The sequence below is a fragment of the Osmerus mordax genome, chromosome 21 (genome assembly GCF_038355195.1).
Source record: "Osmerus mordax isolate fOsmMor3 chromosome 21, fOsmMor3.pri, whole genome shotgun sequence".
NCBI classification, from domain to species: domain Eukaryota; kingdom Metazoa; phylum Chordata; class Actinopteri; order Osmeriformes; family Osmeridae; genus Osmerus; species Osmerus mordax.
The window spans coordinates 11,525,995-11,538,494 of NC_090070.1; the positions used below are offsets into that span (position 1 = coordinate 11,525,995).

A 12,500-nucleotide genomic window follows, 5' to 3' on the forward strand; every position below is an offset into this window, starting at 1 on the left:
GACACACACACAGACACACACACACTCACACACACAGACACACACACACTCACACGCACACACACAGTTTATCACTGTTGGTAAAGATGTTTTGATACACTAACCCTTGCTTCTATATTCCTTTGAGCTGGTGATGGATTCTCACTGATCTTTGAACTCTAGCCTTAGCGATGCTGCACCCTTGACCCCTGTCACGTGACAAGTCATGTGACAGGAAGTTACTTGAAGGTCAAGCTGGGAGTGGAGAACGATGACATTGATCGTGATGAGTTTTAACAGGGACAAGATGTTTCAATCATCAAAGCCCTCGTGTCTCTCTCTCTCCTCCTCTCCTCCTCTCCTCCTCCCTCCTTCCTTCTTTCCATCTTCTTAGTGTATATTGTGGAACCCCTGGAATCATGTTGATCTTTCCCAGCTGTGTTTTGGTGTGTGGACGGTTGTGTGTGTGTTTGAGAGGAGAGAGAGAGAGAGAGAGAGAGAGAGAGAGAGAGAGCGAGAGAGTGTCAATGATTCTTACTCTTGTTCTCCTTTGTAATCTCAAGTGTGCTCTCACTTTGTATATTGCCTCCCTCTCTCTCTCTCTCTCTCTCTCTCTCTCTCTCTCTCTCTCTCTCTCTCTCTCTCTCTCTCTCTCTCTCTCTCTCTCTCTCTCTCTCTCTCCCCCTCTCCCCCCTCCCCCAATTTCTCTCTCTCTCCCCCGCTCTTTCTCCCCTCACCTTCCTGACTCTCACCCCCCCTCTATCTCTCTCTCTCTCTCTCTCTCTCTCCTCTCTCTCTGTCTGTCCCTGTTCTAACCCCCTTGTATTCTTCTTACAGTGGGCGCATACATTATAAGGATATGTACAGTTTATTGCGGGTAATCTCCCCACCTCTGGGACTAGGCAAGAAATGCCCTCATAGGGTAGCCTGCAAGGTTTGGATCCAACTTAAACACAACCTCTAAGCAACCTGCTCGTCCTCCATACTGGAATGAATGTCTGCTCTTAGTTCTTCGTTTAAGTACTTTAGTTGTCACACTCCATTTCCTTTTTCTATCCTTTCTTCGATTTTTCCTTTTTTTTTTTTGCTCTTTATTTTGATCTGTTTATTTATTTTTTACGTTTTCTAATCCATCATTCCTTTTTGGTTTGGGGTGTTTTTATATATTAATCTATTTGCATTCTGGTATGAGAACGAGAATGTTTGGGACAATGCAGACATGGTACACACACACACACACACACTCCTAGTACTTCTGTTTTGTTTGAAGCATGAGGAGCACTGCCCTGCTGTTGTCCTCACCCAACACAAACACACCAAACACCTCAACTTCATTGAGTGTAATTGTTAACTCACCATTTCCTGTGGGTGTTGGTGATGAGACAGAGAGGAGGAGGGTGGTGGTGGTGGGGGCAAAATAACTGACCATTTGTATTTTTGTTTCTGCTTGGTGACTAACCATGACAGGGCAGAAATGGTCTAGCAGAAGTGTGCATTGTTCTTGTATTTGGGGAGCGGGGAGGGGAGGGAGGGGAGGGAGGAGGGGCGGGGGGAGGGAAGGGAGGAGGGGTTATATAAAGTGAACTGCATTGACGTGTCTACCCATTGTGACCTCACACTGCAGCTGTGTGTTTCTGTTCCTGATCAGAAGCACCACTGTGTGTCCCATACGAGTCACCAGGAAATAGTACCCTCGCCTGATAGGCCGCTACTAAAACTACACCTCCCCCATCCCTCTCTCCTCTCCTCCTCCTCCTCCTCCTCCTCACTCCTCAGATATCTAACTAGGACTGACTCTCTTAACCCGCTCCCCCTCTCCCCCCCTCCCCCCTCTCTTTTTCTCGACCCCCCCTCCCTCTCGTAACCACGACGATCACAAACAATAACCTCTTGTGTGTTTGTTTTCCCTCCTCCTTTTTTTATTTGACGTTCTTCCTTTCCTTTCTCCTCTCGTCTTTTTCCCCTCCTTTCCTCCCCCCATTCACCTCCGTCCGTCGTGACGCGCCCCCCCCCTTCCTCATCCCTTTTACGTTGGGTTCTTCGTCGTCCATCTTTGTTTGTTCTGTCTGGTCCGTGTGTGTGTGTGTGCGTGTTTGGGCGTGTGTGTGTGCGTGTGTGCGTGTGTGTGTGTGTGTAGTGGCAGGATCACTTACACAGATATGTATCAGATGCTCAGACTCATGTGCCCACCGCTAGGCCTGGGGAAGAGGTGTCCCGCCAGGGTGGCCTACAAGGTAGACTCCCCTCCCTCCTCCCTCTCCTCCCTCCCTCCTCCCTCCTCCCTCTCCTCCCTCCCCTCCTCCCTCCCTCCTCCCTCTCCTCCCTCCCTCCCTCCCTCCTCCCTCTCCTTCCTCTCCTCCCTCCCTCCTCCCTCCCTCCTCCCTCTCCTTCCTCTCCTCCCTCCTCCCTCCCTCCCTCCTCCCTCTCCTCCCTCTCCTCCCTCCCTCCTCCTCTCCTCCCTCTCCTCTCCTCCCTCCTCCCTCTCCTCCCTCCTCCATCCCTCCTCCCTCTCCTCCCTGTCCTGCCTCCTCCCTCCCTCTCCTCCCTCCCTCCTTCCCTCTCTACCCTCCATCCCTCCCTCCCTCTCCTCCCTCTCCTTTTCTCCCCCTCCCTCCCTCCCTCCTCCCTCCATCCCTCTCCCTTGCTCTCCTCTCTCTGCCTCCTCACTCCCCTCCTCCCCTCCCTTATACCAAGGTAGGCCTCCCCTCCTCTCCCCTCCCCTCCCCTCCCTCCTTCCCTCATCACTTAGAGGGGAGCCGGTTAATACTTCCCACTCCCTCCCTCCCCTCCTCCCTCCCTCCCTCCACCCTCCTCCCCCCCCCCCCCTGTCTCCCACCCAGCGCTGTCCATATTGTCTGTTAGTGGTGGTTGTGGTGGTGAGCGCTGTATTTCCTGGGACGTAGGGATGGATGGAGGGAGGGATGGGTGTCGTTGTGAAGTGATAGTCAGCCCTCTGCAGGCCACTGGAGTGAGAGAACAGAGAAACCTTGTCAGCCCTTCTGCACCAAGCACGGAGGGATGCACACACACACACACCATGACACACACACACACACACACAGATCTGTAGTGTAGTTATTATAGTCGAATAATAATTGAATAATTGGATTCGCCGTCGTTGAAATAAACGGGTTTCGCTTCCAAAGACAATGAAAAGTTTGTATCTTCACGCAACGATCTCATGACGTGACAGCATATGGCTGCTTTAAACCCTCAAAACATCCATTTAAATCAGCAGTCCATTCCTCACTTCCCCTACTCTCTGATAAGCTGTCCTTAGCTGTGCTGGGAAACGTCCTGTGACAATCAGTCAAGGCTCCAAAAATGTTCATCAGATGGACATGTGAAGTAAACCACACACACAGACACAGACACAGACACACACACACTCCTTATGATGCTGGTACAGAAGGACAGGGAAGGGTGTGTGTCTTCTGTACTCTGCGTCTCTCCTTCCTGTGGATGGCCCCTCGCTCTAGCTAAACACACACACACACTTTGCGAGGCAGCCTGTACACATTCAAGGCTGCCGTGAACCCAAACATGTACTCGCATTTGTTTGGAAAAGGCACAAACTAAATCGACACACACGCACGCCCACAAACACATACACCTTGTCAGTCACCTACACAAGAAGCCTTGTGATAGTTTTGGGTAAGATGGACAAATACTTTGACTCATGAGTCATGTCTGCATTCTCACCCATGATGTCCTCCTCTCCTCTTCTCCTCTCCTCTCCTTCTCCCTCTCTCTCTCTCTCTCTCTCTCTCTCTCTCTCTCTCTCACACTCTCTCTCTCTCTCTCTCTCTCTCCTCCTCCTCCCTGTCTCTTTCTCTCTCTCTCCCTCTCTCCCTGTCTCTCTCTCTGTCTCTCTCTCTTTCTGTTGTTCACTGTGAGAGATTCATCCTGGTCTACTTTGACTGTCAATGCAGTTCTTCTCTGTTTGTCCTCTCTTCTTTCTCTCTTTCTCTGGATTTCTGTTACACTGTTGGCATCACTCCCTCGCATAGTTTCTCCTTCTCTATCTTTATTCTTCTCTTTCTCTCTCTCTCTCTCTCTCTCTCTCTCTCTCTCTCTCTCTCTCTCTCTCTCTCTCTCTCTCTCTCTCTCTCTCTCTCTCTCTTTCTCTCTCCGTCTTTCGCTCTCTCAAGCCCTCCTTAAATTCCGCTGTGTGGTCGGTTAACTCACCTCCACCATTTCTCCACTCCCTCCATCCCCTGCCTCGGCCTTCCTGTTCTCTTTCTCTGTCCTTCTCTTTCTATCTCTCTGTCTCTCTCTGTCTCTCTCTGTCTCTCTCTGTCTCTCTCTGTCTCTCTCTGTCCTGTCTCTCTCTCTCCGTCTCTCTCTCTCCGTCTCTCTCTCCGTCTCTCTATCTCTCTTTCTTTCTCTCTCTCTGTCTCTCTCTCCTTCCCTCTCTCTCCAGCTCTCTCTCTCTCTCACTCTCTATCTCTCTTTCTCCGTTCTCTGTGACCACTCTGTACAGTGAAGCGTCATCACATGAACTCCGTTTGCTCTCTCCAGCTCCTGATGTTTGTGATCTGCACTTAGATTCTTCCGGTCCACACGCACCGTCTCTATGTTTCATCCAGCTCCTCCCCCTTGCCCGCACCGCAGCTTCGCGACCACACTGACAGCTCCGCACCCTCGTAGCAAAACACATCGACAGGTTCCCGTAGCGGAGACAACGAGCTATCTGGCTCCTTCTTCAGGGACAAAATAAAGACACAATATTTTTGAGGACGAATGTTGAGGCGTTGATCGCTCTTGTTGAGGATCCTCTGCCTTTCCTGGTGATTTTATCGGTCCTTGTCCTTTTCCTCTCGTCTTGTCTCTCTCTCTCCTATTTCTCCCTCTCTCTTTCTCTCTGTCTCGACTTCTGTTTTTGCTTTCTTTGAATGTTTGTCACGTTCCCCCCTATCTCCACCCCCTTCCTTCCTCCTCACCCCCTCCCCTTTTTATCTGTCAATCCATCTCATGGTCTAACTGAACTAACTGCTGTCCCCGCCCATGTAGGCCTGCACCATGCCCGGTTGGTCCAAAACAAACAACCATTTTATATCTTCTTATATCATTTTTTCTTTCAGGAAGTTCTTTCTAATTCTCTAACGTGACTGTAAAACTAATCCCTTAAGACACTCTGCACCCGTTACGCATCGAGAGAGATCAAATAAATGTACTTTATTTTGTTCAGATTGCTCCATTTCTCTTTATTAAGTGTAAAAAAATAAAAGAAACCTTCAATTGAACCTCTTAGGATACCGTAGAGAGATGATGACAAAATAATTTGAAGTAATCGATCACATCGATCAAATATCAAATCAAACTTAGCGATGATACTCTCTGTGTGTTGATTCACGGCTGCTTAACTGTTAGGGGGGGGAGGGGGGGGAGAGAGGGGGGAGGGGTGGGGGGGAGAGGTGTCTGCATGTGGCATGTTTAAGGTGTGTTGGATGTTGTCGCTGGGGCGGCGGAGGGGCGGGGTCTGGGGGTGATGCATGCGCCGTGTTCTCTGTTGCATGGCTACGGAGCTGAGCGTGTTGCTTGGCTGCGCCCGCCTGCCTGCCGCGCACATTCCGCATCGACACACACACACACACACACACTAACGTGCTTGCCATCGTGAGAGCCCAACGCTCATGTTCAAAGGTAAACCCAACGGACGCCAACTGACAAGACACAAAACGACAACCCCAGACCAGGGGGGTGTGTCAGTTTTGCCCCTGTCAGGGTCTGTCCATTGTATTTACCTGTTAGGGATTTAGAACAGGTACCCTCCAGACAGGCGGAGGGAGCTCTATAGCCTTGATGCCTTGGTTATCACGCAGGTCTCCTGCAGAGAAGAACCGCACCAGTGATACTGTCCCATAAAAGTGATTCTATTCTGTCCTCCCTTACAACTCAATTAAGCACTCTTAATTGCAGTCCGTACAAGCAAACTGTGTGTCACGTACTGGGATAGGGGTGGGTTTAGATCTGGGCTGTATGTGTACGGTATGTACATATCTATGTGTTTGTTGATAGAGATGCGTGAATGCCTTACTCTTGCATTCACACATTCAGGGAACATGGGCACAGGTTGGGTCAGTCTGGCGGCCATTTTGGCTCTGGTGGTTGTCTCCGTGTGGTTCGTGGCTCTCCCAGTTGCTGCTCCGCGGATGGCCCCAGTGGGTAACTGTATAGTGGTGTTAGTGAGTATCACTGGCGAGCAGGAGACACAGACAGGGACCTTGACAACATGAATAACGGAAAAACAAATCATTATGAACTAGAAACTAGACCTGGAAATAGAACTATGAATGCTTTGACTATGATTGGTTTCTGTGTCTACACAGACACACACATAGGTACTTTACATAGGACTCTTAGATATCAGATAAACATAAAAATATATAAATCCGGTAAAATAAACTGTTTGATTTGTGGCTGGTGTCTACTGAGCTCCCTCCCACCCTGACCCCTCCCCCCCTTCCTGACCTGGAGGTTCTAAACACGCCCCCTGTTGTGGACACACCCCCCTCGCTCAACCTCTCGTCCTGATTGGCTCTCCACAGAGGCTGCTGCGCATGGATTTGCCGGTTGCCGACGACAACACGGTTCATTTCAACTCCACTCTCATGGCCCTGATCAGGACGGCGCTGGATATCAAGATTGCCAAGGGTACACTCTCTCTCTCTGTCTCTCTCTCTCTCCTCTCTCTCTCCTGTCTCTCTCCTCTCTCTCTCCTGTCTCTCTCTCTCTGTCTCTCTCTCCTCTCTCTCTCCTCCTCTCTCTCTCCCTCTCTCTCCTCTCTCTCTCCTGTCTCTCTCCTCTCTCTTTTTCTCCTCTCTTTCTCCTTTCTCTCTCCCTCCTCTCTCTCCCTCCTCTCTCTCTCCTCCTCTCTATCTCCTCTCTCTCTCTCTCTCTTTCTCTCACTCTCTATCCACTATTCTCTCCACCTATCTCTCTTCACCTCCTCTGTCTATCTCCTCATATGAGGACAGCGTGTGACCTACGTATTCTCTCTCTGTAGGTATGACCTTATCTGACCTCTAGCCTGTTCTTCCTCTCATTGGTATCCAGATTCTGCATCTGGGTTGATGATAACACTAACCAATCCACATCTTCTGTTTGTGTAAATGTCTGTGTGGGTGAATGTTTGTCGTGACTGCGTTATTTCTTTGTCAAATGTGTGCTGTTTTGAATTTCTTTGCCGTGGCATGGATGGTTCTGTGTGTGTGTGTGTGTGTCTACATATGTTGGATGTATATGTGTGTGTGCATGCTATGTTTGGTTTGTGTGCGTGTGTGTGTGTGTGTGTTCTCAGGGGGTGCCGACAAGCACCAGATGGATGCAGAGCTGAGGAAGGAGATGATGGCGATCTGGCCCAACCTCTCCCAGAAGACCCTGGACCTGCTGGTCACGCCACACAAGTGTAAGTCCCTGGAAGTGACGGATCCCAGCGTAGTCATGGCAGCCAGCGTGTTTGTGTTTGTGTCCGATCACCAACCCACCAAGAGGACAGCTTCTAACGGCCGGTGACCCCCCAAGCGCTCTGCGCCCTCTGATCAGACGCCCTCCTGCCACCTACACACACGCACACACACTACACACACACACTACACGTACACACACACCTACTACTCTGTCTCTGTCTATTTTAAGACACACACACGCTGTTTCTCTCCTCTGACACACAGCCTCACACTAACCCTGTCAGTACACAAACTTACCCTCTCTCTCAGTTTCGTTCATGTTTTTACTGTAAACGCCACACACATGCACACGCACACACACACACACACACCCACACACACACACACGCCCCACCCCCATGTCTGGTATCAGAGGGTGCCTGCTATAGAAGATCCTCTATAGAAGTCTTTTCACTACAGGGAGTTCATAGCATTATGTAGACATACAGTATATGTAAGGCATGTATACATAAGACTCACCTAGGCTTCACAGACTAAACGGAGGCTTCATAAAGGCTTCATTGAGCCTTCATAGAAAATATATAGCACAGGCTGAATATTTACAGGACATGCTTCATAGCCAATATGTATAGGATTCATAGACAATATGTCTTGAGTATAGAAACTGTTGTTGGAGCAGAGAAGTGTAGCATGATGTTGTATCAGTCCTTGGAGATACAATAAGAACATAAATAACTGTTCTTTACTTTACAACATAGCATTATTTAATATAATAATGGAACTGGATCTACTTGCCTGCTTGACTATGCTTGATTTAAAATACCTTGAGTAAACAGGGGACTTGTAACCATGTCACTTTGTATTGGAGCTGGAGGTTCCTCTGATAGAAACAGTGGGAGTTCCGGTGTGCTAATTCTGAAAACAGAGCTCAATGTTTTTTTCTGATTATTAAATGTTTAAGTGTGTTATCATCCAAACTCCGGGGATGGTTATCTGGAGTTTTTAGAAAAAGAATTGAGCTCCTGTTTAGCGAAAAAACAAAGAGGTAGAATTGTGATGTGTGTCTCTCTCTTCATTGTGATGTGGCTACCTGTTCCCCTGTAGGAAACAGGAAACAGTTGGGTTATCGTACAGGAAGCTTAATGTAGATAAGCTAAGAGATGCCTTAGTTGTAGATACAAGACTATCTGCCTGTGAAAAGACTGACGGCTCTATGTTAAAGTACAGTGTCGTAAACGTAAACTATGTCTGTACTGGAAGTGTTGTATCAGTTTTTGTAACAGTTGTACTCTAAAATGTGTGTGTGTGTGTGTGTATTCAAGAGTGTATGTGTGTCTGTGTGTGCTTGCGAGCGAGTGAGAGCATGTGTGTGTATGTGTGTACTGTACCTGTAGCATGCTGTGAGTGTGTGTGTGTGTGTGTGTGTGTGTGTGTACTGTACCTGTAGCATGCTGTGAGTGTGTGTGAGTGTGTGTGTACTGTACCTGTAGCATGCTGTGAGTGTGTGTGTGTGTACTGTACCTGTAGCATGCTGTGAGTGTGTGTGTGTACTGTACCTGTAGCATGCTGTGAGTGTGTGTGTGTGTGTGTACTGTACCTGTAGCATGCTGTGTGTGTGTGTGTGTGTACTGTACCTGTAGCATGCTGTGAGTGTGTGTGTGTGTACTGTACCTGTAGCATGCTGTGAGTGTGTGTGTGTGTGTGTACTGTACCTGTAGCATGCTGTGAGTGTGTGTGTGTGTTGTCGTTCGTCCCCCCCCCCCCCCATCCCCCACGGCGCAGGGTCCCATCTCTGGTGGTCTAATCGTGCAGGGTAACTTGTCCCTCTCTCAGCAGCGACAGACCTGACGGTGGGGAAGATCTACGCTGCCATGATGATTATGGAGTACTACCGGCAGAGCAAGGCCAAAAAGCTCCAGGTCCTTCGCGAGGAGCAGGTACCCAACTAGAGGCTGACTAGGACACCCCTGAAACACCCCCATTACCCCCTTCTGGAAAACACCCCAAATACCCTCCATAGCTACTCTTCAAAACAGCCAAACTGTCCCCTTAATTCCCTCACGCTACCCACGAGTACTCCTGAGCTACGGACTTGAACCATTTGTCCATCCATTTGTCCATCAGCCGCCAGCTAAATGCATTCGCAACTGCTTTTCTGAAGCACACCTTAATCTACCTCAGAACCACCCCCCAACTACCCCCCAACCCTCCCTGATTACCCCTGCCACCCCGAAATCCTCCTCAAAGCACCCCAATCCCTCTTTCCCTTTTTGCAACAAGCCGTTTCCCTGTTAGCCTGTTGGCATGCTAACACAAGCCTTCTTCTCTACCTATATGACCAGGCTGGTTAGCCTGTTAGCATGCTAACTCAGCACTCTCTCCCTATCAGACCAGCATACAGCCGACTAGCACGTTAGCATGCTAACTCAACACTTTCTCTCTCTATTAGACCAGCGCCCAGCGGGTTAGCCCGTTAGCATGCTAACTCAACCCCTCTTTCTCTCAAGCTGTTTCCTGGTTGTTTTCCCTTTTAGCATGCTGGCTAATGCTAGGCTAATGGCAAGACTGGCTATCGTTCTCTAGTTACCCCCTTCCTCCTCATCACAGTCGGCCTCCGTCTTGAGCCTGTGTTTCACGGAGGGTGATGATGAGAGAGGTCACGGTAACTTAGGCTTGTTTTCCCAGCAGTGACGATGACGATGTTTTGAATGACGATGAAGATACAACATGGCCTTATCTCCGTGTGTTTGCTCCTTCCTCCTCTCTGAATGCGTCTGTCAAGTCCATCCACACTGCAGCTACTGGGCTCCTCCTCCGTTCACCACAGTGCTGAACCCTCCGACTCTGGTGCAGTCACCCCGACTCACCCAAACTCTCTGAACCCCTCTCTCTCTCTGTACTAAAAGACCCCTCATATTCCCTTAAAGTGTCTGGAATAATGACAGTTATACTCCCTCAAAAAATACATTTACCACATTTAAAAAAAATCTTCAAGTCCTACTTTTTTTCGGGCATGTTTTATTGTTTAGTAAAAGGAGGAGATGAAGTCATCAGAGTTTCTGGGGTGCAGTACTGGTCAATGGAGAATGTGTGTGATATTTGACAACTCCCTCACCCCCCTTCCCACATATGTGTTGGTATGATCCTGAATGCTTCCATGTCATTGGACCGTCCAGTGTTCCATACACTCAACATCACCAGCTGGATTGTGCACAAGAACTTTTCTCTTTCTCTAAACCCTCCTTCCCTCCTTCATTTTTGTCACATCTGCTTTCTCCCTCCCTGCTTTTATCAACCCTTCCTTTCTTTCCACAATTAGTACAGTTATATCCTCTCCTTCCTTCCTTCCCTCCTTCTCTCGCTCGCTTTGTTCTTTCCTCCTTCCTTCCCTCTTTCCTGCCTACCTCTATAGTACCTTCCCCCCCTCTCTCTCTCTCTTCCTCTCTCCTTCCTCCTCCCTCCTCCTCCCTCTATATCTGTCTACTGTTGTCCCGGCTGTTCTTCAGTCTATCATTGTTGACTATAATGTTGACCGTTTACCAAAGTGTTGTTCTGTCTCAACCCTGTCTTCTCCCACCGATAGGATTGTCTTACTGTTCGTCCTGTGAGTCTTCTGTCTGTCAGTGTGTGCTGTCGACCTCTGAACTCTCTCTCTCTCTTTCTCTCTCTCTCACACTCTCTGTCTCTCTCTGTCTCACTTTCTCTCCCTCACACTCTCTCTCTGTCTCTCTCTCTCTGTATCTCCCTCTCTCTCACACTCCCTCTCTCTGTCTCTCTCTCTCTGTCTCTCCCTCTCTCTCTGTGTCGTTTCTGTCTTTCCCTGTCCTTAGTTCCAGCCGTGTCTTTACACCTTTCTGACATCTCTCCGTTCTCTCTCTGTTCACTTTGTCACTTGTTTGTCTGTCACCCTCGCTGCTCGTTCACACTCTCCCTCGTTTCCCCTCGGCCCTCTCTCTCTCTCTCCTCTCCATCCATCCATCCATTCCTCTTTCTCTTTCCTCTCCATCCATCCATTCCTCTTTCTCTTTCTCCCTCCAGGAGGAGGAGGCAGGACCAAGCCTTTCCCCCCGATTGGTCAATCCTGGTTGATTGCCACCAAGTGTCTCTAACCAGAACCCTTCTCTCCTCTCTGTGTGTGTTCCCTTCCCTCCTCTGCCTCTCCGTCTGTCTGATTATCCGTCCGTGTGTCCGTCATCTCCCGTTGGTTGTCTGGATGTTGAGCTGCGGTTCCCGATGTAACGATCGGAGTTCCGGCCGTCTAAATTGTGTCGTTGGGTCGTCAGATTAAGTGACTATTACGAATGCTCTCCACACGACTGCTCCAGATGACTTGTAGTTACCTCATCGCCCACCTCATCTCATCTGTGTTTGTCATAAAAATAAAAAAAACTCATTTTCCCAGAAGGCATCACTGTAGCCAGCACGCACCGACTTGGATCAAACCCTCCATTCATCAAGCATTCAGCATTTTAGCTTTGGGGATTGGGGATGGACATGACGTGGGCTGTAGTCATGTAGCCATTGCTGCCTCCATCCACTCCCCTTATAAGGGTGGAACAAGAGAACTCAAATTCCCAGGGTTCCCTGGGGGAGCTGGATGACCTCTGCCCCTCTCAGGTGCTGTCTAATGGAGGATGTAGATGTTGCCCCCCTGTGTGGTCCTGAATTAGAATCTAATCTGTCTCTATCTATATATCTGTCTGTCTATCTGTCTATCTGTCTATCTATCTATCTGTCTATCTATCTATCTATCTGTCTATCTGTCTATCTGTCTATATATCTATCTGTCTTTCTGTCTGTCTTCTCTCTTCATCTCGCTCTATCAATGTATCTCTCTCTCTCCCCTCTACACACCCAGCCTCCTCTCTCTCCTACCCCATCTCTCTCTCTCTCTCTCTCTCTCTCTCTCTCTCTCTCTCTCTCTCTCTCTCTCTCTCTCTCTCTCTCTCTCTCTCTCTCTCTCTCTCTCTCTCTCTCTCTCCGTCTCCCTCTCTCTCTCTCTCTCTCTCTCTCTCTCTCTCTCTCTCCCTCTCCCTCTCTCTCTCCCTCTCTCTCTCTCTCTCTCTCTCTCTCTCTCTCTCTCTCTCTCTCTCTCTCTCTCTCTCTCTC

At 49.1% G+C, this 12,500-nt stretch overlaps 1 protein-coding gene across 1 annotated transcript in view; it reads left to right on the forward strand.

The window, feature by feature from the left end:
• Window positions 1–12,500, forward strand: part of cacna1ab (calcium channel, voltage-dependent, P/Q type, alpha 1A subunit, b) — a 35,346-nt gene that overhangs the window by 14,838 nt on the left and 8,008 nt on the right. The window contains 4 exon segments of the mRNA XM_067259426.1: window positions 817–913; window positions 6,531–6,636; window positions 7,283–7,390; window positions 9,225–9,328. Of these exon segments, the coding sequence (XP_067115527.1) occupies window positions 817–913; window positions 6,531–6,636; window positions 7,283–7,390; window positions 9,225–9,328 (415 nt within the window).